This window comes from Asterias amurensis, chromosome 7, assembly GCF_032118995.1.
Source record: "Asterias amurensis chromosome 7, ASM3211899v1".
Taxonomy (NCBI): Eukaryota; Metazoa; Echinodermata; class Asteroidea; order Forcipulatida; family Asteriidae; genus Asterias; species Asterias amurensis.
Genome location: NC_092654.1, coordinates 12733895 through 12759875, shown reverse-complemented (window position 1 = coordinate 12759875; position 25981 = coordinate 12733895). Strand labels below are relative to the sequence as shown.

At 38.3% G+C, this 25981-nt stretch overlaps 1 protein-coding gene across 1 annotated transcript in view; it reads right to left on the bottom strand.

The window, feature by feature from the left end:
* LOC139940084 (uncharacterized) overlaps nt 1–25981 on the bottom strand; it is a 44069-nt gene that overhangs the window by 8761 nt on the left and 9327 nt on the right. Inside the window, exons 2-6 of the mRNA XM_071936319.1 lie at nt 25063–25279; nt 5608–5741; nt 4976–5094; nt 3765–3810; nt 2268–2386 (exon numbers count right to left, since the gene is read on the bottom strand). Coding sequence (XP_071792420.1) covers nt 2268–2386; nt 3765–3810; nt 4976–5094; nt 5608–5741; nt 25063–25204 — 560 coding nt within the window. The 5' untranslated portion in view covers nt 25205–25279. The remainder of the gene's footprint in view (nt 1–2267; nt 2387–3764; nt 3811–4975; nt 5095–5607; nt 5742–25062; nt 25280–25981) is intronic.

Here is a 25981-nt window from a genome sequence, read left to right as displayed (position 1 = left end):
TTGAGAAATGAGTTAAACAATTTCAAAAAACAAAATGTAGTCTCAGTGTGACAACAATTATTTTAGCATGGACAACAGGTTAATGTGATTCTCCTGTAAACACTACTCTCTGTGTTTTTCACCTTCTTTTTTTTCTCTTGACAACTAATGAAGCTGAAACTTCTGAAGGTAAATTACATGTACATACATGTACAGATCTTCATTCACAGTGAGTAGGGATTCCTGTCATGGCTAAAATGTATCATAACCCTTTAATAATAATAAAAATAATAATAACAGTAGGTATTTGTAATGCGCCAAATCAATCTTTACATCCTTAAAGTTAGTTTTGCGATAAAAACAATCAACACCTACGCATTTTCATTCAAAATCCAAATGTTTTTCACCTAGAAGAAAAGAAGGTGGGAACAAAGAGCCCAAAGCAGTCCCTAAGCAATGACTTCTAAAGCTGACGAATCAAATGTCAAAGAGGTGATCACAGAGCAGAAAATGAAATAAAGCTCTACAATTTAAGAGTCCCATATCCCTGATGACTGTATGTCAATACTATCAGCAGGGCATACATGTCACTTGAGGGTTAAGATTTACACACAGAAAAAGCAAAAAATACAAACATCTCATCACTATGGCAGCAACGACCTGGATGTTCAATACAGAGATAAACACTGAGATTAAAGGGCCTAGGGCCTTTTGTAAATCTGAGCTTGGACTCTTCGCCATGGATTTTGGGGCAGTGTGTCTGTTACGCGTTACCTCAATAACAAACAGAGCCTGGAGCTTGAACCCTGAGCTGGAAGCTAATACAAGGTTTGGAAAATGCCCTAAAGATCCAGTTAAAGACACTGTACAATATTGGTAATTGTCAAAGACCAGTCTTCTCACTTGGTGTATCTCAAAATATGCAAAAAAAATAACAAACCTGTGAAAATTTGAGCTCAATCGGTCATTGAAGTTGCGAGATATAATGAAAGAAAAAATACTTTTGACACACGAAGTTGATTTCGAGACCTCAAATTCTAAATCTGAGGTCTCGAAATCAAATTTGTGGAAAACTACCTCTTTCTCGAAAAATAAGTCACTTCAGAGGGAGCCGTTTCTCACAATGTTTTATACTATCAACCTCTTCCCCGATACTCGTTACCAAGTAAGGTTATATTTTGAGTAATTACCAATAGTGTCCACTGCCTTTACAGTCCTTTCGAGCACATTGTCACTAACCAAGTTTGTTTTAAAATAAAAACAGATACATGTAGCTACTGTTTGTAACAATTTGTCACAAATACTCAGACATTGTGTTGAATTTGTTGATACATGCAGAAAATGTTGAATTAGGTTGAAAAACACATGCTAACACAATTGAGTGTTTTACTAACATCTGCCATCTATGCCACCCAACTTGGTTTGTTTATCAACAATATAGTCAGCGACATTTTGGGTTAATATTTCTTTTAAAGGGAAGGTACATGTTTGGTAATTAGTCCCCAAAAAATATTAACTTAAAACCTGACTTGGTAACGAGCATTGGAGAGCTGTTGGTAGTATAAAACATAGTGGGAAACGACTCCCTCTGAAGTAATGCAGTTTATGAGAAAGAGGTAATTTCTCACTAAAATAATAAAAGATTTCTAGCTAGAAGTCTTTTACTCCTATCTGAAAGCACACAAATTCGTCCAACAAGGGTATTTTTTCTTTCATCATTTTCTCGCAACTTCCATGACCGATTGAGCCCAGATTTTCACAAGCTTGTTATTTTATGCACATGATGGGATACACTAAGTAAGAAGACTGGTCTTTTACAATTACCAAACGTGTACCTTCCCTTTAAATAAGGATAGAAAAAAACACTGATGTACATGTAATAAAGATTGACATTCATAAATGTTGCATGTTGATTTGACAGACAACAAGCAACCCTCCTGATATTCCTTTTTCGAATGGCAACACCCCCCCCCCCCCCCCCTCAAGAAAAAAAACAGGTCACAATAGCACCCTCAAGAGTCCTCTTTCCCAATCTGAAGACTGTGAGGCCATGCGATGTTCACGTTTCATTTTGCAACTTTTTTTTCTGAAGGGATTTAAACCGTCCGCTAGCGACTAGTCGGAGCATTGAAGATTTTAAAGAACAACTGTGTCATTTGAATAGGATACCCTCGGCTAGAGCTACTAAGAACGCTGTTCATTGACCCATCCTGAGTGCAGCACGCACATATGTTTGTGCGTTTTCCATGATAGAGGTCGGGACACAAGACCTATGAATCGCTACTCACCTTAGTAGAGCGGCTATATGCGCAATAGTCAGGTCCCGGGCGTTGCGTAGCCGCCGACGCACCAATTCAAATCCATCGTAGCTGCCGAAGTAGTTAATGGACTGTGCCAACACTGAAGTCTGCAAGGCAATATAATAAGCCGTAGTTAAGTTTTTGGTAGACTGAAACCCCCTTTTTGTTTTTATCCTTACACTGATTAAAAACTGTGTACTCGGTACTTTCCCCGAGTTCTGTGAAAAAAAAATATCTACACAACGGTAAAAATAGGTCTTGTAAAAAGGTTAAAAACCGATTATGGGCATTAATGACGTCAATGACGCAATATAATAGCCACACCATCACCACAAATGGATGTTATGCACCAGTGCACAAGTGTCTGTTTGCGAAGTCTTAAGAAAGTGGTAATGTTGTTCTTAACGACCATGATGACATCTTCAATCAAATCATCCTCTTTATCAGGTTCTGGTGAAATACTGCAAAACCTTAACATATATCAGGATGTTCATAAGCAGTTGACTGAGCATCACAATTTAAATAAAGTGGGCCCCTCGGATGAAGCTCACCGAGTTCATAGCTTAAAGTTTCCCGTAGAAAACACCAATAGTTGTTGCTTGGCGAATATCTCAGGCCTGATACTTCATGGAGGCAACAAAGGCAAGGCCATAAGCCTTTTTGAGGTATGGTGGACGTGATACGCGTGCGTCACATGCCGCGACTGATGCCACGCTCACCATGTTGGTGGTCATTAGGTTTACGTGCAAACCCCGCGTCGCCTAAAATGTGCACTTCACTGAATTTTATACATTCTATTTCTATGGTCAATACGCACAAATTTACCACAACTTTACAGTGTTGTAGCATTGTGTCCGCCATATCTCAAAAAGGGTTATTGCCTCCATGCCCCCTGGTGCTCCAGTACAAATTTACAATTTCCTCATAGGGTGCCCTTTATCGAGGAGAAAATGCTGTGGTGCCCTTGCATGTAGGCCTGATATCTTGTGGTAAATTGTTCCATTCTGCAAATGATCTTGGGAGGAAGGAGAATTTGTAACAGTCCTTGTTTGCAGGAGGCTTGATGAAGCCTGGGCCCAATTTCATAGAGCTGCGAAGCGCCAAAATTTGCTTAGCGTGAAATTTGTTCCTCGATAAAAATAGGATTACCAACCAAATTTTCCATTTGTTGCATGTTGCTTGTTACTGGTATTCAGCTGTTGCTTGCTTATCCTGAAAATCACGTGGAAATTTGGATGGTACTCCTGTTTTTATCAAGGAAGAAATTCCATGCTAAGCAAACTTTTGTGCTAAGCAGCTCTATGAAATTGGGCCCTGTTGTGTAGTTCCAACCCTTCCTCTGTGTGCTTTGGTCTGGCATGAACCAGTGTCTATAGCAGTGAATTTATGAATCAGTGTCTATCAGTGCTTGTGGACAGATTTGTAAAAAAATGTCAACCGTTGGAAGGCCCTCTGATGATCTAGTTGTTCCCATTCAGTACCTACCTTGGAATACGTCGACCGGGAAGACCAAGTCTCCAGCCTGTTGAAGCTGAAAACAAGAACGAACCAAGAACATGACTCCTGTAGCAATTTGTTTTTAAAGAAAACCTACTTGGTCTCCTAAAAAAAACTAAACATAGCATTGAAACGTTGAGTTGAAACCAACGGTTCTTGTCAGAACCACCCCAACTCATTAGAGATAGTCATTACATGGTGTTACCGCAAACCTTTCTATAAACATACACTGTAACATACCTGTTTTTTCTCTTGAAAGTTACAGAAAACTGATTACCTCCTCAAGAGTTGCTAACTTTAACTTGTACATGTAGGGGCTTCCACATAATTTCGGCTTTATTGTTTTTGTTAAACCTTGCTTGTGGGCAAGCATTGCATAGGAAGTTTGAACCTAAGGACGACAAAGTGGTGCGCTCATGCGATGAGACAGGGAGGCCTACCTACTGCAGCTATAGATGGTCTGCCTACAGGTACGATTCGAGGCAGAGGCCACCCTAAGCTGCGCTGGATAGACAACATCACAAAGTGGAGTGGTAGAAGCATAGGAGAGCTGAGAAGAGCAGCGATTGAAAAAGAGCAGCGATTGAAAAAGACCAGGTGATTGCGACTCCAGGAGTGCCGCCCATTACAATTTGAGGATGAGGCGGCCACGAACAATGACCTAAGGACCAAAAGAGGTCCACACAAGGCAGGGTTTTGAAACACTAGTGATTTGCCTGCAGGACTTTCAACCACTGTTCATCTCAGCTCTCCTTTGCTTCTACCACTTCCCGTTGTGACATTGTCTTTCCAGCGCAGATAAGGGCGGCCTCTGCCTTGAATTGTACCTGTAGGCAGACTATCTACATTCTGTTATGAAGATGGCGACACAGCCAGCGTATCATTTTTGTAATGTTGGTTTTTGCTAAATTGAAGGTGTACTTGAATCCTCTTTTGTACAATAAGGACATCAACTAATTAAGTTATTATTTCAATTCCACACTTTATGTTCGTTACAAGAAAATAATATCGCCTGCTTAACATGTTGTTGTCCACCATTTTAAAACCACTCACCCACACCTCAGAAGTGAGTTTGTCTATAGTTGCTAATTTCGCTAACAGTGGCGGCGCACAACTCCTTCCACTCGAAATTGTTGACAAACAGGCGCAAACGTTGGCAACGTTTGTGCACGTGGAAAGGAGCTAGGATTTATTCTTACCTGATGTTTGGGTTGAAGACAACAGAGAGGGCAGTCAAAGACTCCAGGGAGCAGACTTTGCCCTGTAGCCTCAAGATGCACACCTCGAGGACCTGCTCTAGTCTCGACAGAAGACAAACCTGGATGTAGAAAAACAAACTTAACCCGTTTGAAATGATGTTTGAGAGAAGAGATAAATCGTCACCATAATGGGCTCCACTTCACTCAGGTGTTGGACCTTGCAAGCACACAGGGAGCATAGAGCCAGGGACAGTTTCACAATTTCTTAACATCTCTTATATCGTTGCGGTACCCGCTGCCAAAACATCTGGATTCGAACCCTCTCTAGCTACTGGGCAACCTCGGTAGTCTAGTTGGTAAGACACTGCTCTAGAATTGCAAGGGTCGTGGGTTCGAAGCCTTACCGAGTAACATACCTGTGATATTTTTTCACAGAACTCAGGAAAGTACTGAGTATACAGTGCTAACACACATCGGTGTATGGGTAAAAACCAAAGTTAATATTCTTTATCCCCGATGCAAATTTAACATCTCTTAGACCTGACATTGTTCAACTATTCAACTATGTTGACTATTCAAATGACAAGCAGCTTCTACCAGGAAGGAAAAGTCAAATGTAAATCTGTCTTTACCTCAAGTTCTGTTTCTTGGAGTTTACACTGGATGGAGCCTCCTTCCAGCTCAGCCCCGAGTCTCTTGACCACCTCACACAGGAGGGCATCTGTGCCTTTATGCTGCTCCTTTATAGGTACACTGGGGCTTTGATCTGTAACAAGGGGGGAAAGAAAACAAATATTAAACACGCTGGACACCTTTGGTAATTGTCAAAGACCAGTTTTCTCATTTGGCATATCCCAACATATGCATAAAATAACAAATTTGTGAAAATTTGAGCTCAATTGGTCATTGAAGTTGCAAGAGAATAATGAAAGTAACACCCATGTTGCATACATGTTTGTGCTTTCAGATGTATGAAAAAAGGTTTCAGGCCTGAAGTCTTTAAATATTTGAGTGAGAAATCCTTATCTGGTGAGCACAATTTTCAAGCAGTTCTTAGAAATTCAGCCCTGGAAGTTCTGTTTTAGCAAAGAGCTTGATACAGAGCAAATATACTGATTAACTTTACATATTACATTCAAAGAGAAACACTTCCTAGAATACATGTACACTGTCACTTCCTGGGGAGGAGGTCAGTCACTGAAAACAGTCTTGTATTCATAGTTACACCGTCAACCTCATATTCTGCTTAGCAGCAGTCAGTTATTCCAAATAAGCATTTCTATACAACAAACATGTGGCAAAATGCGTTTCAGAAAATATTAAACTCAGTGGTGATGCGCATGTAATCATTTAAGAAACAAACACAAAAACATTGAGTAGAATTTTAATTGTCATTATTATTATCCTCTTCTTCTTTCTTTTTTTTAAAGGGGTGGGGCTGTTGACTTTAACTCTTGCCATTTAAGTTAAAAGCTACTGGAGTACAGTCTTAAAGTCTCCTAAGTCAAGATGCTCTTTTTCCGCATTCATGCCCCACGGAAAGCTGGATCACTTAGGTAGATTAAAAACGTTTCCTACATGTAGGTTTCCTCGGTAACAAATCCAAAGTCACGTGTAATTCTCAGGATTACGCTCACACGTGTATTTTATGTTTATTTTATTTCTCAGGCACTCCTAGAAAAATATGCAGTCAAAATAGCAAATTGCATAATGTACTTAGTGTACATACACATATACATGTATATGTAGATGCACAAAAAACACTTCTTATTCATGTTTATATTGTTATTCATTCCTGACAAGTGAATTACACGTTTAGGGTGGATCTTTCATTTCATTAAGTCACTAACTCTTTATTTGAAAAGGTAGGCCTACATTTATAATGTAATTTACATGCATGAGAAAACCCTGTCAACCCACAAACTGTATTTAAAGTGTAGTCAATGCATACATGTAGCATTTAAGATCAACTATCAGGCATGCAACTGCCCGCTGAAAAAAAAAGAGGAAAATCTTCAAAGGCACAACGCAAGCGCGGAGCGAGGCAGCTGAAGCGCTACGGGACGCGAGACCCACAATGGTACCCTAGAAAACTAGGTTTATTATGCTCTAAGGTGCATTGTTAGCATGTACTAGGTTTATTTTACATTATTGTAGTTGTACATTGTTGTTGCCAGGCATTGGCCGTGTCCGAATTGGCGACTTCGGCTACAGCTTCGGCTAGATCAGCGCGTCTATCAGTGTTGAAGAATAGGCAGACGCGCGCGCCCTAGCCGTAGCTGTAGCCGAAGTCGCCAATTCGGACACGGCCATATATTAGGCGGAAACGAGGAAGAGTTGCATGCCTGCACTATATGTACATGTATGTATGTACATCCGAAGTAATCAGAAGTAATAACATGTGTACACATTGTACACAAGTTCATATTACACCAAAATATGTGCTATCTTGATGACTCAATTGCACGTCATGGATAAACCAAACTGAATGCTGAAATTGATAAACAACCCAAAGTTCGTTAAATGTACAATGTATGTACATTGCACTATTTGTGTACTGTAACGTATGTAGTGTACGAACCTATTCATATACATTGCACCGACACTATACTACACTGTACATGTACAGTACATTAAAAGTAGCGTTAAGATTTTTTTACAATTGTACATATTTGTTTTGGTTGTTCAAAATGTTCTCTTTATTGAACAATTAGTATATGTACACACAAAACCTAGTACAAATGCATTGTCTGAACAATGTCAAAAACCAACAGAGGTACATACAACATATGTAGGCAGTGTAAATGCTCCGAAGTTAGGAGAACATTAAAGACTCTGGACACTATTGGTAATTGTCAAAGACCAGTCTTCTCACTTGGTGTATCTCAACAAATGCATATAGTGATAAAACTGCGAAAATTTGAGCTCAATCGGTCGACGAAGTTGCGAGATATGAATGAAATAAAAAACACCCTAGTCACACGAAGTTGTGTGCTTTCAGATGCTTGATTTCGAGACCTCAAATTCTAAATCTGAGGTCTCAAAATCAAATTCGTGGAAAGTTCCTCCTTGTTGAGAACTACGTTAATTCAGAGGGAGCCATTTCTCACAATATTTTATACTATCAACAGCTTCCCATTACTCATTACTAGGTAAGGTTTCATGCTAATAATTATTTTGAGTAATTACCAATAGTGTCCACTGCCTTTAATTGCAATATTAATTTCAACTCGAATTCACAGCTGCCTGAAAAGGGGGACAATTTAAACAGTTCCAACATAATCCTAGCCATTTTTATTAGAATGCATGAGTCCTATGACTAAATACAATGTACATCAGGGACAAAATTGTCTGAAAATGAAAAATCCTGAAAAATGTTTCGTAACAAATTCATCATGGTGTGGAAATGAAGCTTCCTCTAAAGGTTGGAACATTTTAGAGATTTACAGACTCTCTACTTTTCTGTGGAAATGTTTCAACGCTCACTGGAGTCAACACATGACAAATACAGAACTGTATAGTAAGGAACCAAAACTATCCACCAAAATACAACAATATCTTCCGAGACTCGCAGGGCATTCATACAGAAACACCAAAGAACCTGTCTCTCAGCTTATCACTGGTCATTGAAACATGAAAGGAGAAACAGGGGAAGACAAAGACTCAGCTATACAGATGTAGTTGCTAGAGACATCGGGGTGCTTCCAGCTGATCTAACCAACTATTTGATGTAATTTTGTGAACATGATGTTGACATGTGCAATTCAGGTTTTTTTTTAACTGCAAGGCATGTTTTAATAAACCATTTTTGAATTGAATTGAATTGAATTGAAATCATGAGAGACAGACAGGGATGGGTGAGCCTCAACATGATCCGACCTCATTCGACTAAAGAGAGAGACTTTACATTATTTCAGACAAATAATCAGAAGGTCAGGTCATGACATCCAAGTCTCTTCATATCTGTGGTAGTAGGAATTGCCTCTTTCAAGAAAATCTGAAGATGCAGGATTGTAGGGAGACCAGTGAAAAATCTTGACAAACCACATACATTATACCTGTCATTTAAAGGAACGTTACAAAATTGGTTAGAAACATGAATTGTGAAGATCACAGATTTACATAAAACTTACACAGTCTAATGATGATGATAGTAGAAAACATCCCTTTAAATATTTCTGTCTGAAATGTCATATTTGATGAGAAATAAATAATCTAATTTGGAGTTTATCGCCCAGTGAGCGTTTTATTCATTTTTGTTTTGGCATCAATGAAATGCAAAATTTGTAATCGGTTTTTCACTTCTCTCATGACCCAGATGGCCCATCAGTCTCAAACTTCTTCAGGTTTGTCAGTTTATGTACATGTTGGTGGATTACATAAAGTGCTTACACTGCCAGCAACTGGTTTGTTAGCAAAAAACAATTCTGTAATGTTCCTTTAAACACCTAAAAACAAAATGTATACTTTATTCCATCCTAGCCCAGATTAGGTTACCTTTATTTGAATGCAAATTTCCATCACAGTAAAGGTTGTTTTTCCTATTCACCAAGTGCTGCTGCTATTCCCCCTTCTCTACATGTACATTACATGTACATGATGATGTACTGACCTAGTACCTCCATGGGACATGTACTGTACAACGAAGACATCATTTCCCATCCATCAAAGTGATTTCAATATACAAACAAGCGCTAACATTTTCTTCACACAAGCGGCACTGATTACAAGTGACACATCAGCAAGTAAGGTTAATTGCCTTCTTAAAGGGTGGCGCAACATTAAAAAGAAGACGTTCACAGATTTGCTCATACATGTAACTAATACTACTGTGACAGTGGTCAAATGGTTGGAAAACTTCCTTTGAATATGTTGCCAGTTATGCTACAGTTTTTTTGTCCCCGCAGAAAATCGAACCAGGAATCCGCAAGTATCCCACTGAAACACTGCCCCGACAATGTTCCAATTTCTTATCAGGATCACGGTTTAGGTCATCCGAAATAACCTGGATTCTCAATGTGATTTCCAGGAGGAAAATTCACAAGATATAAACAACTAGTTGGTATGACACTGCTCTGGAATTGCAAAGGTCGTGGGTTCGAATCCCACCCGAGTAAAAATGCCTGTGATTTTTTTTCACAGGACTTGGGAAAGTACTGAGTATACCGTGCTACACACATCGGTGTATATGGGTAAAAAACCAAAAATTAATATTCTTTATCCCTGATGCAAATTTAATATCTATTAAAGATATAAACAAAAAAAACTATTTTTATCACTGGGAATTTTCGACTTGTTTGTTATCTTAAGGAGTCCACAACCCCATGTAACCTGAAATGAAATCAAATTTTTATAAAAGAGCCACAGAGCCTGGCCACCTGATTTGTACACAGCTCAATGGAAGAAAAATATCAATACATTATAATGGAATGCACAAAATCAATTTTTGATATGAAGAAAGGGGGCACATCTCAAAACTTGTTTACTTGATGTATAAAGTTGCAATTCCTAATGTTATGTGGTTATTACTATTTACAGTTAAGTGGTGTTTGTCGCTTCCACGGTGTGAAAAATAAGAAGTAACTATAAATAGTAGACTTGAGAGTACAACAGCCATAAGTAAAATCTCTTATTTTGGGAAAAGTGTTGGCTCTGGAAATAGCAGGTCTTTTCAGAGACAACAAAAGAGATTCATAGATAATTTGTTCATGTACGGATACATAAGCCTCAAGACCTTCATCTTTAACTCCCTCCCATCTCGTCACCTCCATGCCCGTACCGAGGTTTTTTTTCTCTCACTCCCCACTCCTTCGTTTCCTGAGACTGCGAGAGAATAACATCCTTGCCCTCATCAGGAGAAAGCCGCTGTACTCTGTCTCCTCTACATGTACATTCGTTTAGCCTGATCCTGTATGAATAACTGGAGTGTCGAATTACAGGGCTCCTCTTTCAATGCTATTATTTATTGTCGGGCTATAATGTGCTTATTTGATTGCCAAGAGTTTACTTCTTAATTATGCCTTGGGTAGGCATGCATTGATGCTAACAATAAATTTGTATCACCTTTTGCAGCCCCTACAGCGTAAAGACTACATTTAAGTAGCTGACCCGCACGAATACTAAATAATATCATTCTTGCATGAAAAGACTGTTTATACTTGAGCATTATGGAAAAAACGGTAACCAAGTTCCTTTCAGAAAGATTTCCCTTGAGGGTGTCACATGCTCGTCATCAAACCAAAACTGATAATGTAAATGGCACCCAAAATGTACATTGTTAGTACAGGTACGGGTACTTGCACTTGTTTTGACAGTCCAGGAATTTCATCTTCAAAAGGGCAAGGCCATTTTCATTTTGGAGGGCGCTTCCTTAGGAAAATCTTAAAGTCAATGGAAAGCATTGGAACGGGCACCTTAGGAAAATCATAAAGTCAATGGAAAGCATTTGAGCGGGCACCAAGGCCAAGACAGATGCCATGGCCAGCGTGTTATTCCAGGGCTGCTCTTGCTACATTTCATTCAGATGAGCTTGTGCTAGCTAGATCAAAAAAAATTTATCCACACCCTTTACCGCAAGTAAAGTGCACTTCATTTTGATTCATATGGTTCAGAAGTACTCAGTGCTAATGTGACTTTTGAGGCATTATAATTTCCCCATGCAGCAACGATCGATCAATATCGTTATTTACACTCCAGTTGTTTCATAGACAAATCTCGGCCATTAAAATAATTTGTTTTCTCATTCTGTTTAATGTGTATATGACTGTGACACGTATGATGTACAATGTGCAAAATATTCATGAACAAATCTGTGATTTGCAAGGTGAATTTATTTAAGACAAAGTTAAAAACACATTTACTTTTGCAATAGCCTTCAGTACTTCTTTCTGTATCAACTAAATTTTGCTTTTGTTATTACTTTACATCTCTATTAACTTTTACTTCTTTTTCGTTTCATCTCAAAGCTCATAGAGACTTCTCTGTGATTGTGATCATGCGCTGTACAAAAATGGTTCATTATTGTTATTAACATAAGAGTAAGAAAAATAATACATCTGATCATGTATGCAGAATGTACATGTACATCCCTTTAATTCCAAAACCCCATCATCTAAGATGTTGTACAGCATGTGCACACATCTGTTTTCAAAACAGTAGCAATCTGTCAGCAGACTGTACAATGCTGTTTGAAGATACATTGTAAATGTATTGCCCTAACCACATAACATAAACTCTTGCAAAATATCTTTCAAAATCCTGCGATAAATGTACTTGTTCATGTTAACTGCAGCATGAGATCCATCTTGGCACTACATGTATGCAGCTTGCACTATTAATCTAAACTGTCCTCAACTTCCAAAAAGGCATTGTGACAGTATATTCTTATCTTAAGGTGGCCCTTGAACACACAGGCTATTAGGAGGAAGGGCAAAGCGGGCCAACCATGCAAAACAATACATTAAAAAAAAAAAAAAAAAAAAAAAGTAATAATTATAATTAAATAAATAAATAAATAAATAAATAAATAAATAAAGAAATAAACACATATTAATGAATAAATAAAGAAATAAATACAGTTTTATTTTATACAAACAGCCGTTTTGGGATGAGCTGCCATGTACGTTTACGCCGCACAGAAGTTTGCACAGGTAAGTTAATTTGAGACTATGAGTTAAATTTTTAAACCATCCCTTAGAATTATCCCACATGAGGTTCAACACCTTACCTTAACCTTTAACAACTCAAAGATACAACCATGCAGCCGTGCACTCATGTATCAGACACTTGTCATTAATTCTCTAAGCCGTTAGAATGACGGTTGAGCGAACATAAGAAACAAATCTTGCCTGCATGAGTCTCATAATGACAACTGAGTGTCAAGGAAAACTCAACAGCTTTCATCTCAGGTGACAAAATAAGATGAGAAAGGGATGAAAACACAGTGCGCAATATTACACCCTTCTCACAGAAGGCCCGGGGTCGCCAAAGGGAAATCCAACACGGCATGTTGTTTGTCCTTCCAGCTTCAGACTCCTCTCTCATTGTTTTTTCTTCTTTCTTTTAAATTGGGGGACAGAGAGCGGGATGGACAGCATAATTGAAGGCAGGATGGCCTTTTTAATGGGGAATGCGCTTCTTTTTTTTTTACATAAGCGATCATCGCTTGGCAGAGGATTTATCTTGGCAGACTCTTGGGTGACATCCCGAGAATGGTTCCTATGTGGATGAAAAATGCACTCTTACATGTCTTAAAACACCTGAACACCTTTTATAATTGTCAAAGACCAGTCTTATCAAGTGTGGGGTAGGCCTATATCAACAAAATGCATAAAATAAGAAACCTGTGAAAATTTGGACTCAATTGGTAGTCGAGGTTGTGAGAGAGTAATGGAAGAAAAAAACACCCTTGTCGCACAAGTTGTGTGTTTTCAGATGCTTGAATTCGAGACCTCAGCTGAGGTCTCCATATCAATTCAAATATTTTAGTGAGAAATTACTTCTTTCCCAAAAACTAGGTTATTATTTTGGTTTTACCCATACACCGATGTGTGTTAGCACTGTATACTCAGTACTTTCCCGTGAAAAAGTATCACAGGCATGTTACTCGAGTGGGATTCGAACCCAATACCCTTGCAATTCTAGAGCAGTGTCTTACCAACTAGACTACCGAGATTGCCCGGTAGCTAGAGGCAGTACGAATCCTATGTTTTGGCAGCGGGTACCGCAACGATATAATAGATGTTAAATTTGCATCGGGGATAAAGAATATTAATTTTGGTTTTACCCATACACCGATGTGTGTTAGCACTGTATACTCAGTACTTTCCCGAGTCCCGTGAAAAAATATCACAGGCATGTTACTCGGGTGGGATTCAAACCCACGACCCTTGCAATTCTAGAGCAGTGTCTTACCAACTAGACTACCGAGGTTGCCCGGTAGCTAGAGGCAGTTTGAATCCTATGTTTTAGCAGCGGGTACCGCAACGATATAATAGATGTTAAATTTGCATCGGGGATAAAGAATATTAATTTTGGTTTTACCCATACACCGATGTGTGTTAGCACTGTATACTCAGTACTTTCCCGTTCCAGTGCCATTAATTGCAGTTTGGGAGATAAGTTGTTTTGACTAGGAATTCTATATGGATGACAGAAGTAGGAATATTGAAGGTGCAACCTGTGTTATATAACATCTAGGTGATTGGTCATGCAACATTTATTATTCAAACCACTTCATGGCCTTTGTCATAAACCATGAATTTTGATAATATTCACTGCCACTTTCATTCCATCCTTTTAATTGCTTTTGCTCGCTAGAATAAATTAATGGCAATATGGCAATACAAACTGTTGGTGGGAAGCCTACAGCAGCTTTCGATGGTGTAAAGCATTTTGTGAAACATTTCCTTTTAAAGTAATGTTGCTATGGGAAAAAGATATCAGTTTTTATGCCCGAAGGTTTTAATCTGAAGGTCAGGACATGACATTACTTCTTTCTCGAAAAGTACTCCACTTTAAAGGGGCCGTTACTCACAAAGTTTTTAAATACTACCAACCTCTCCACACTACTCGTTACCAAGTAAAGTTTTATGCTAATAATTATTTTGAGTAATTACCAAAAGTGTCCACTGCCTTTAACCATGGAGGAAGGAAGAGAAGGAGCTCGAACGAATGGACTTCAAAAGTCGAACCTGCGGTACCGCATCGTTTAACGACACCTCGTAATCACCCACATACCTTACACAAACAATGGGCGACCTGGCGTTTGTGAATTTGCGCGTGCGCACTTGGTTCTTCGCCAAACAATGGCGTCGTATGTCGTATGGATATAACAGAGGAAAAACTACTTTTTTGAGACGCGATAATATTTTTGGACGCTACTGTACACCTTAACGATTAACACAATTGAATACCAACCACCCTCGTGTGCCTATACCCAAATTTTGATCCACCGCTATTGACCGGAAAGTCACAAAAATGTAAAAATATGCCATGATGTTTCAGCGAAACACCACAAACGGTAAATGAAAACGTGTTTATTCACAATTCTTGTCTCCAATGATTCAACTTTACACGAAGGCAACGGTGCAGAGCGGCGGTACCGCACGTTCTGTACGAAGAGATCTAATCCTGCTTGTTAATCGGCCGTCCAGCTAGAGGTCTCCTATCTTTTTCCACTAGTCAGACAGGGGCATTGTCAGGGTATTCTTTTGTTACTCTGCGGTTTTGCGGGTCGTTCGAGCTCCTTCTATTCCTTCCTCCATGCTTTAACCAAACAAAAACATGAACATAAAGACCTTCCCTTTCTTCCAAACGTAAGCCTGCGAAATAAACACACCTTGTATGTGAAACATTTCTGCCCTACAAAATTACGTTTCCAAACCCTCACTATTTACATTTTGCTTTGTACCAACCCCACCTTGCCTTTTCATTGTAATCTGTTTTTAATCCGTGAAAGTTTGTTGACACCTACTCATTGGCAGTCTATTTCTTCCCCAACAAAATGTTATACATTATTTTCAATCCTTTATATATTTTGTTATACACTTTGTTTTATACTGGCTCACTTTTATTGCTTTGTCATTGTGTTTTATAACACCCCTTGCAAGTATTCTGCCTGCTCATTGGTTTAGAGCGCGTCACATGACATGTCTTAGTTTTGCCAGACGACAGCCGTGTGATAGAGCGTCAGTTTGCCATGAGCTAGTCCGACAGACTAGCACATGGCGTGCAGTACCCAGACGTCCTGTGCATGTACGAGGATTATAAATTAATAGTCTGTAACCACTTCGAATTGCACGACACTACATGCAACACAGTAAGTAAAAGTGTATGCAATCTGTATTCGCGTCGTCCGTGGATTGTAGCATTCAGGTCTGTAACTTAATAATAACAGTACAGTATTTAGAAATGTTTGGGGTGTTATAAAACAAATATTGACTGCTTTTACTCGTGCAATGGTTAAAAACTATGACTCCCTCGGTGATCCCCGGAGCGTTTTATTTTCCCTCGGCTTCGCCTCGGGAAAATAGAACGCTCCGGGGATCACCTCGGGAGTCATAGTTTTAACAATAGCACTCGAAGCAGTCAATATTTGTATAATACATGTACAGTGTTCTATTTTTAATTCATGAAAGTTTGTTGACACCTGCTCCTTTTGCAGTCTGTTAGAGATGCAGGCTCATTACTTTTTAAAGGGAATGTATATGGTTTGGTTATCACTTCTCAAAGTAATAGCAATAAAAACATACTTGGTTGTCAGCTTTTAAAAGTATTTTTAAAAGTATTTTGAAAGTAGCCTTAAAGGATTTGGGTACTTTTTCAAAATGTCCATAGATTTACATTAAACTTACAGGGTTTGAAGATAATGATAGTGGAAAGCTTCCCTTCAAATATTACTTACTGAGGTGCTGTAGTTTTTGAGAAATGAGTAAAACAATGTCATGAAAATACGTTTGTAAATGATTAAAATAATTTTGGTCTCATGAGAGAATATTTTCATGACATTGTTTTACTCATTTCCCCAAAACTACAGCACCTCAGCCTGTAATATTTTCAGGGAAGCTTTCCACTATCATTATCTCCAAACTGTGTAAGTTTAATGTAAATCTGTGGACATTGTGTTTTTTGTCCTACAAAAGTTACATAGACCCTTTAACGGCTATATGTAACTTTTGTAGGACAAAAAACACAATGTCCACAGATTTACACTAAACTTACACAGTTTGAAAATAATGATAGTAGAAAGCTTCCCTGAAAATATTACGTGCTGAGGTGCTGTAGTTTTTGGGAAATGAGTAAAACAACATCATGAAAATAATTTTCGAACATTTACAAACGTATTTTCATGACATTGTTTTACTAATTTCTCAAAAACTACAGCACCTCAGTAAGTAATAATTGAAGGGAAGCTTCCCACTATCATTATCTTCAAACCCTGTAAGTTTAATGTAAATCTATGGACATTTTGAAAAGGTACCCAAATCCTTAAAAAAAAAAGCATTTTGAGAATCATTTCACTTCAAAAGGATGTGGTTATGGAAATAGATAATAAGTGTTTATGCCCCAAAACTTGGACCTGAGAAGCATTTAGTGTGACAAACATTTCTCAGACTGTGTATTCCATTTACAAATTATTCTTATTTCGAGGACATAACCGCTCCGGCTTTTTGGTGATATCTTTTTTTTTTAAACTGCTACTCAAGGGAAGTCATACATATTTAATGTTACACACATTAAAGGGAAGGTACACGTTTGGTAATTGTCAAAGACCAGTCTTCTCACTTGGTGTATCCCACCATAAGCATAAAATAACAAGCCTATGCAAATTTGGGCTCAATTGGTTATCGAAGTTGCAAGAAAATGATGAAAGAAAAAACACCCTTGTTGGACGAAAATGTGTGCTTAAAGATAAGGGACTTCTAGCTAGAAGTCTTTTATTATTTTAGTGAGAAATTACCTCTTTCTCAAAAACTACGTTACGTCAAAGGGAGTCGTTTCCCACAATGTTTTATACTATCAACAGCTCTCCAATGCTTGTTACCAAGTCAGTTTTAAGTTAATATTTGTTTTGAGTAATTACCAAACCTGTACCTTCCCTTTAAAAACCATTCATAAATACCCTAGACACTTTCTCTACTCCTATTGGTGGAGAACGCGTCACATGGGGGTGTTTAAACGGTTGCTAATGACCTTGCGCGTGTCAGGTGCACAAAATTATTAAGCGGAGTGCAATTCATAGCTATCTCTAATCTATTTCTAAGCGCGCGCGCGTACACACAACCCACGCGCAACAGACTCTTCACAAAGTTTTTAAAAAAGTATTTCAAACCTCGAATTTTCAACTGTCAAAGAGTCTGTTATTGTATTTGTTAACGTTTTTTAACAAATGGGCATTTTATGAATGGGCATTTATGAATGGGAATAGAAGAGTAGCGACGAGTTCTTACAGGGCTGTTTAAAACCTTCGGCTCAGACGTTTATCACACGGCAATTTGACCCTGCCGGCTTTAAACGGCCGTGTAAGAACTCGTCGGTACCCTTTTATTCCCTTAATAAATTATGTCTGTTCATATTTTTTCCCCACAAAGTTTGCAGAAATGTTGAATCTGGTCACATTATCTGTTTAGCCTTCATGATTGAATGTTTTGTTAACATTCAGCAAATCCATGTCAACCAGTTTTTTTTTTTAACATAAAAAGGTCAATTATAGAGCATGAACATGAACTTTCCCTTTAAGTTTTCATGTTCTTGCAATAAAAATAATTTATAGGCAGTATTGTTGACTCAAATCAGTGATTTTGACTTGATTTTGCGATTCACCATGTTTTATGACTTGCAAGCCTTGACTTGACTTGGAAAAAATGTTTTAAATTATCAGAAAGTGAGTTGCAACTTGACTTGTATAGCAAAAACATGTAAAATAGACTGGCAACTTGATTTAGATTGAGCGAAAATTACTTGTGAGTTGACTTGGCTTCAACAAAAAATCAACTTGCAACTTGAGCAAAACTTATTGGCGACTTGACTTGAGCAAAACTAACTGGCAACTTAGCTTCCCAACAGAAAACAATACTCCCGACCTAACTTGACTTTTGTAAAAATTACTTGTGACATGACTCGACTTGCAAACCAAATTAACTAACACTTCAGGCTAAAGCATGGCACTATTGCTTTAATTGTTGCGGTCATAATCAATATATGTTAGTTCTTAAAATCCATACAATTAATACAGTTCAACATGTAATTTTCTCTTTCCTTGTGCAAACAGTACAGTCTGTGTCTGGCGATAACAAAACCCGTCATAGGACATTGTCTGGGAAACCACAAGTGTGACACCATCAGGAAAAACATGCGTGGGAATAAATAACTGGAAAATGTTTGAGGAAGTTCACAGACTATGAAAACAACTTTATGGCCAATCTTTTCAATAAACATGAGTTTTAAACACTACAAAGGCAGGCCAAAAACTGGTATCGCAGTCTTTGTCTTTCTTAAGGAAAGCATTTACAGCAACTTTGCTTCATGTTTTCCTTCATTTTTAGCAATAATATACAAGTTTTCATATTAGGATTTGAGGCTTATCAGTTGGAGACTTCTCAGTTCTGAGAAGAACTGTCACTGCTTTTTATCTACTACCCAGGCGCAAGGTATAGAAAATTAGCTGGGACTACTACTTGAACTTATGATTGTAACAATCAAAGATGTAAAGACAATTGCCATCAGTCGCAGATAAAACAAATCAACAGTCCTGACAGAGGAAAACTTTAACTTCTGTAATGTGTTCCTGACAGGCTAAAATCCATAGCATTCCGCCTTTAAAATCAAGGGGAAAAAAAAGTTTTAAAGCCATTATTACACTTTCAGAACAGACAAAAAAATGAAAGTTCACAGATTTACAAATAACTTACGGGGTTTACAGAAGGTAATGGTGAAAGACTTCACTTGAACTATTATTCCATAAAAATGCTTTACTTTTTGAGAAAACATTAAAACAATTATCAATTCTCGCTATCAAGAATTACAGATTTATTTCACGTCATGACACGGAGAAACGTACGGAAACAAGGGTGGGTTTCCCCGTTATTTTCTCCTGTCTCCTATGACCGTTTGAGCTTAAATTTTCTAGGTTTGTTATTTTATTTGTGAGTTGTGATACGCGAAGTGTGGGCCTTTGGACAAACCTGTTTACCGAAAGTGCCCAATGGCTTAGCTTTAAATAATCACCGTTATTATACAAAATGGTTGATTTCATAATTTGTACATGTTAGAAGCCAACCCGCACCCCTCCTGTCCCCTAAAAGCATTTAAATACATGTATAATCCAGGGCACACATCAAATACGCATCCATGATGTGAACATGGTACATTATACCGATCTTGTCATAGGGTTTAATCGTGCACGACGTTACAAGTATGACACACTGCATCTCATAAACGTCTCGCTCAGATGCTTCTTGTAGTGTACATGTACGTACATGTGTACATTGTCTTATACTTGCACAAGGGGAATGTTAATGCAGGTCGTGGAACACTCACTCCAAAAAGAAGTGCAATCACTTGAACTGGTGTTCAGGGGAATAGGACATATATGTAGTGCACTGTCATGAACAGGCCTGTATGCTTGCTTTTTGAGTACTTGTATGTTGATACATGTGTAGGGCAACAGCACCAGAGGCATTTTCGCCTTGGTAAAGGGTACCCCACATGTGCATGTATGAGGATATTAGTAAATTTTTACTGGAGCATTTCGCGGGCACCAAGGCAATGATCGGGGGCATGGAGGCAATCGCTTCCATTGCCTCCGTGAAGTATCAGGCCTGGTCAATGATAATGCGGGTCGCGAAACACTCTCTCCAAAAAGTGAAGATATTTGTAAATTTCCACTGGAGCATTTCACGGGCACCAAGGCAATGACCGCGGGCATGGAGGCAATCGCTTCCGTTGCCTCCGTTGCCTCAGGTTTGTTGTTTTATGGATATGTTGAGATACACCAACTGTGAAGGCTAGTCTTTAACAATTACCAATAATGTCCACTGCCTTTAAAAAATTTATAAAACATTGTATACATTTGTAATCGATGTTTTATACATCCTGTGCACACACACACAGCCAGGAGGAAGGAACCTTGTGTGAACTCTTGGGATACATATTGACAGTGTGATGACCTTGTTTCTTTACACTAGAACACAACATTTTGTTAAGGTTACAAAATTTCAAGTCAAACAAGGAGGGAAACTGTTAAATTTATCTTTGGGTTGATTAACAAACAAATTACTGGATTTGAACAGACAACCTCCCGAATGATGCAGGCATTCTACCAGCTGAGCTTTGGCAGTTGGCACCATGAACAAAAATATTGAAAAATGAAAACAATCAATATAAAAATTGGTTCAAATCATGCCCTAGACAGTCAATTTTTTTTTTCTTTTTTCAAACCCCACTTTTAGATTTTACAGATTTGTCACACAGTAGGATGCAGAGGACGTCCAAAAATAAATTGCCATAATAATGATGTTCATGTAGCACACCGCTACAGGCATAAACCAAGCCATAGACTGCCTGCGTGTTTAGACAGCTGAATTCTGTTCATTTCTCTGTGAAGGTTTCCCAGGAATTGCCTGCTAGTGATCCAATTTAGAAAATTTCTGGAAATTATAATGTAACAGTCAAGAGCAGTATACACCCAACCCCCCCTCCCATACATCAACTGTACACATATAAATGTACAGTATGCATACAATTGTTTTATAATATCCACCACAGGCTTCGCAATTGCCATCGGTGCCCTGTGCCATTGCCATGATGCCCTCGAAAATAACAAAAATTCACGGCAATATAGTGCTGTGCCCTTTTTTATCCAAATGCAGTCGGTGGCCCTTTTGTAAAATTGTTAGATGCACACTGCATGTAAATGTCCGCTTGTATGTTTACACTTTTAGGGTTGAGATAATCATCGAAAAAATTCACTAGAAAGTTCCGCAAAACACAGACCTACATGTACCACTCCTACTACACACACACAGCAGTCCCATGGTTTCCAATAAAGGCTCGTAGTCTTTTTACTTTGCGTTAAAATAGCAACAAGTCGATGAGTAAACTGTTGGTATTTTGCCAAAATGCATTTTGATATGTACATGACAGATTACAAATAAAAACCCTTACAGAATACATTTTATGATAAATCAAGTTATTGTGACGGGAAAAAAATCCAACTCCTAACAATACCCCTTACCGGGGTACATGTTTTGAACATACTTTATTCCTACAATTTCGAAACACTGGAGGCAATGTAAGAATAGAAGGATGAGAATTATGGATTTCTAGTACGTACATGTAGTAGGCATACAGTACATGTACATAGTTCCCTCATAAAATAAAAATTGGTAAAAAAAATCCCAACCTAACCCTTTAAAAACAAAATATTTACAAAGTGCTTGTAAAAATGAGATTGTTTGTGTTTGTTCACAGGACTTCAAGGTCACCATAACATTATGATATTAAACTTGTAAATTCAGCGCCCAAACATTCTGAAAATCGGTCTCGTAATTCAAAATTTTTAAAAATCTGTTTTCAAAATGTTTCTCTATGTTTAAAGGGTCTATGTAGGACAAAAAACACACTAAACGCACACAGTTTGAAGATAATGACTGGTAGAAAGCTTTCCTGGATATATTACAGGCTGAGGTGCTGTAGTTTTTGAGAAATGAGTAAAGCAATGTCAAGAAAATAATTTTCGTCTCAGCAATCATGAGACGAAAACTATTTTAGCATGTAAAAACGTATTTTCATGACATTGTTTTACTCATTTCTCAAAAACTACAGCACCTCAGCAAGTAATATTTTCAGGAAAGCTTTCAACTATCATCATCTGCAACCGGTGTAAGTTTAATGTAAATCTGTGGACATTGTGTTTTGTGTCACATAAAGTACCCAAATCCTTAAGCGCCATGATTGTTTTGTATTCTTCTAAATACATGTATACACATCCTCTATGTTTCAACACGGTTACACCTAGTGAAGAAAAAACCCTTCAAAAACAGCCGTGATGTATGTACATTAAAGGCAATGGACACTATTGGTAATTGTCAAAGACTAGCCTTCACAATTGTTGTATCTCAACATATGCATAAAATAGAACCTGTGAAAATTTGAGCTCGATCGATCACCGCACTTGCGAGATAATAATGAAAGGAAAAAACACCCTTGTCACACGAAGTCGTGTGTGTTTAGATGGTTGATTTCGAGACCTCAAGTTCTAAATCTGAGGTCTCGAAATCAAATTTGTGGAAAATTTACTTCTTTCTCGAAAACTACGTCACTTCAGAGGGAGCTGTTTCTCACAATGTTTTATAGCATCAACCCTACCCCATTACTCGTAATCAAGTAAGGTTTTATGATGATAAATATTTTGAGTAATTACCAATAGTGTCCACTGCCTTTAAAGACTCAAGGGGCGCCAAGGCAATGACTAGTGGGCACACAGTCAATTGCTTTCCGTAATTGCCCCCATTAACCAGGCCTAGGGCACATAATCAGACACTATTTCACCATGGAGACCATGTTCATGAATCTAGTTAATTATCGAATGTCCTCAGGATATAAATGAAAGTTCGTACATTATACATAACAAGAACATCAGACCGTTGACGAAAATCAAAGAAAGACAGACAGTTGACCATGCTCTATGGTTTTTCAGATCAGCATATGGTAATAAATGAACGGTTTAAGATCACGAAATAGGTTTATGGGGAATTAATGGCGCCACACCCGAGTAGGAAAGAACGAAAGATGCACGAGGAGCTCTCCTCATTCAAAATGCATCATGAAGAGGTTGTCGTGCGTTATTTAAAGGGACGTTACATCAAACTCACACGGTCTAATGATGATGATAGTTGGAGTTTATCGCTCGGTGAGCGTTTTATTCAGTTTTTGGGGGGGCATCGATGCAATGCAAAATTTGTAATCAGTTTTTCACTATCCTCTCTTGACCCAGATGGCTGATCGATCTCAAACTTTTACAGGTTTGTCAGTTTATGTGTATGGTGGATTGCATTAAGTGCTTACACTGCCAGCAACTGTTTCGATAGCAAAAACCAATTCTGTAATGTTCCTTTAAGGAAGCAGGGTTGTGTGCTTTCAAATAAGTGTATGTAAATGAATGCATACAAACACACATTGGTGTGCTAAGGGGGTGGGGTACACGTTTGCATTTTGTAAAAGGTTCCATTTTAAAAGCTTTTTGTTGTGACTACAATGTTTTAAGCAGACAATTTTGTTATTACTTTCCTGTAAGATAATCATGAAAAAAATAGTATAATGGCATTTAAAGCCATTGGAAACTTTCGGTAAACAGTAATGTCCAAAGGCCCACACTTCGTGTTTACACATCACACCTTATATATATAAAATAACAAACCTGTGAAAATTTAGGCTCAATTGGTCATCAGAGTCGGGAGAAAATAACAGAAAACCCACCCTTGTTTCCGCACGTTTCGCCGTGTCATCACATGTGTTTAAAAAAAAATCTGTAATTCTCGATATCGAGAATTGATAATTGTTTTAATGTTTTCTCAAAAAGTAAAGCATTTCATGGAATAATATTTCAAGAGAAGTTTTTCACCATTACCTTCTGTAAACCCTGTAAGTTATTTGTAAATCTGTGAACTTTTTTTTTTGGTTCCGAAAGTGTATAATGGCTTTAAACAAGAGCAACAAAAGGGAGTCATTGAAGAAAGATGCAAACTGAAGCTGTTTCTAATTTGTCATTTTTCAGAACGTAAAATATACTACAAACTTTTCAAAAATCATAGAAGTGAAGTTCGCAGAATTGCACTTTTGGACAATTAGATCCCTTAAATTCTGCCATAATAATTTGTCTTGCCCGATGCTGTTTACACTCACATTTGGCGACCGGGCGACAACTAACTTTAAGCCTTGCAGTGCCAATGTTGGAACAACCCCTCAACACTAGTAGGCAGAGTTGACTAAAGTACAGTCTGATGCACAGCTATGATAACTTTGTAGAGTGCTTTGATCATTTTCTTTTGATACATTTACAAATTGATAATGAATGCGGTGCCAAACCGAACCCAAACTTGGCCCAATTTCATAGATCTGCTTAAAGCCGAATTTCTGCACTTACTGAGATTACCATTCTCAGCTTGCACGGGAAGCGCCAAATTTCTGCGCAACTTAGTACATGTAGCTTTGTAAGTGTAGACTATCTAGTAACGAGGAGTATGCACGCACACAAGCCAAAATTCCCTGCTAACCAACAGAATACGTATGTCAGAAGCGCAAAGTTCCCTGCTTCTGCTAGCGTCGATTTTTTGCTTATATGGTAAGCAGAGCCATGAAATTGGGTGCTTCTGATAATGCAACAACCTGAACCAAAGAGACAAGCAGCCGATTTCACGAAACGCTAGGATTATCCTGTCTCGAGTTAGGAAGAGTAACTCGTCCTAACTTAGAATGGGTTCAATGCGTCCTAACATCTATGAATACGAAACTTAACTCTTCCCAAGTTATACGAATAATCCTTAGTTTGGAAGAGGCAGACTTGGGTTGGAATCCTAACTATGTACCTCCAGAAGCAGCGGTGTGTATGAGACTCCGCAGGAACAGGTCCAACTTCCTGTCACCTTGCACGAGCTGGTCCAAGACGGATACCTCACTCTTGAGCAACTCCACCAGGTCAGAGGTCAACAAGGTCTCTGGGGATGCCATGACTGGACAAGCGGGCTTGAACAAGTGACGACGTGCTGTCAACAAAGATCGGAGGTTTGACGTACAAAACTACATCTGAGGGGATACAAAAAGGGAACAGAGCAAAAGAAAAGGATTTAGCACTTTGTTACATGTCTAGTGCATTTCACGCAGAACTGCAGTCACTAAAGAATTAAACACTAGGATCTTAAAGACACTGGGGCCGATTTCACAAAGAGATAGGTCTAGTCTTATCTGAAGTTAATGTACATGTAGGACCAGTAACTGGTCTTAACTTAGGACTAGTCTTATCTCTAAGCATTGCATATGTACCGTGTACATGTAGTTGATGACTAAGGGTTTTGTGAAATCGTCCCCCTGGACACATTTGGTACATGTACATGTAATGTCAAAGACCAGTTTTCTCACTTGTTGTATCCCATCATGCATAAAATATCAAATCTGTGAAAATTTTGTCTCAATTGATCATCAAAGTTGCAGAAGAATATGAACGAAAAAAACACCCTTGATGCACAAATTTTTGTGCTTTCAAATGCCTGTAAAAGGCCCCAGGCCTAAAGTCATTTTTGAGTGAAAAATAACCTCTCTCTAAAAAACTATGTTACTTCAGAGGGAGCCATTTCTAACAATATTTTATACTATCCATTGGTCGTTACAAGTAAGTTTTTATGCTTACAATTATTTTAAATAATTACCAATAGTGTCCAGTGCCCTTAAGGTTACTCCAAGGGTAGATTCATGCCAATTCGAATACACAAAAGTATCATTACACATGCA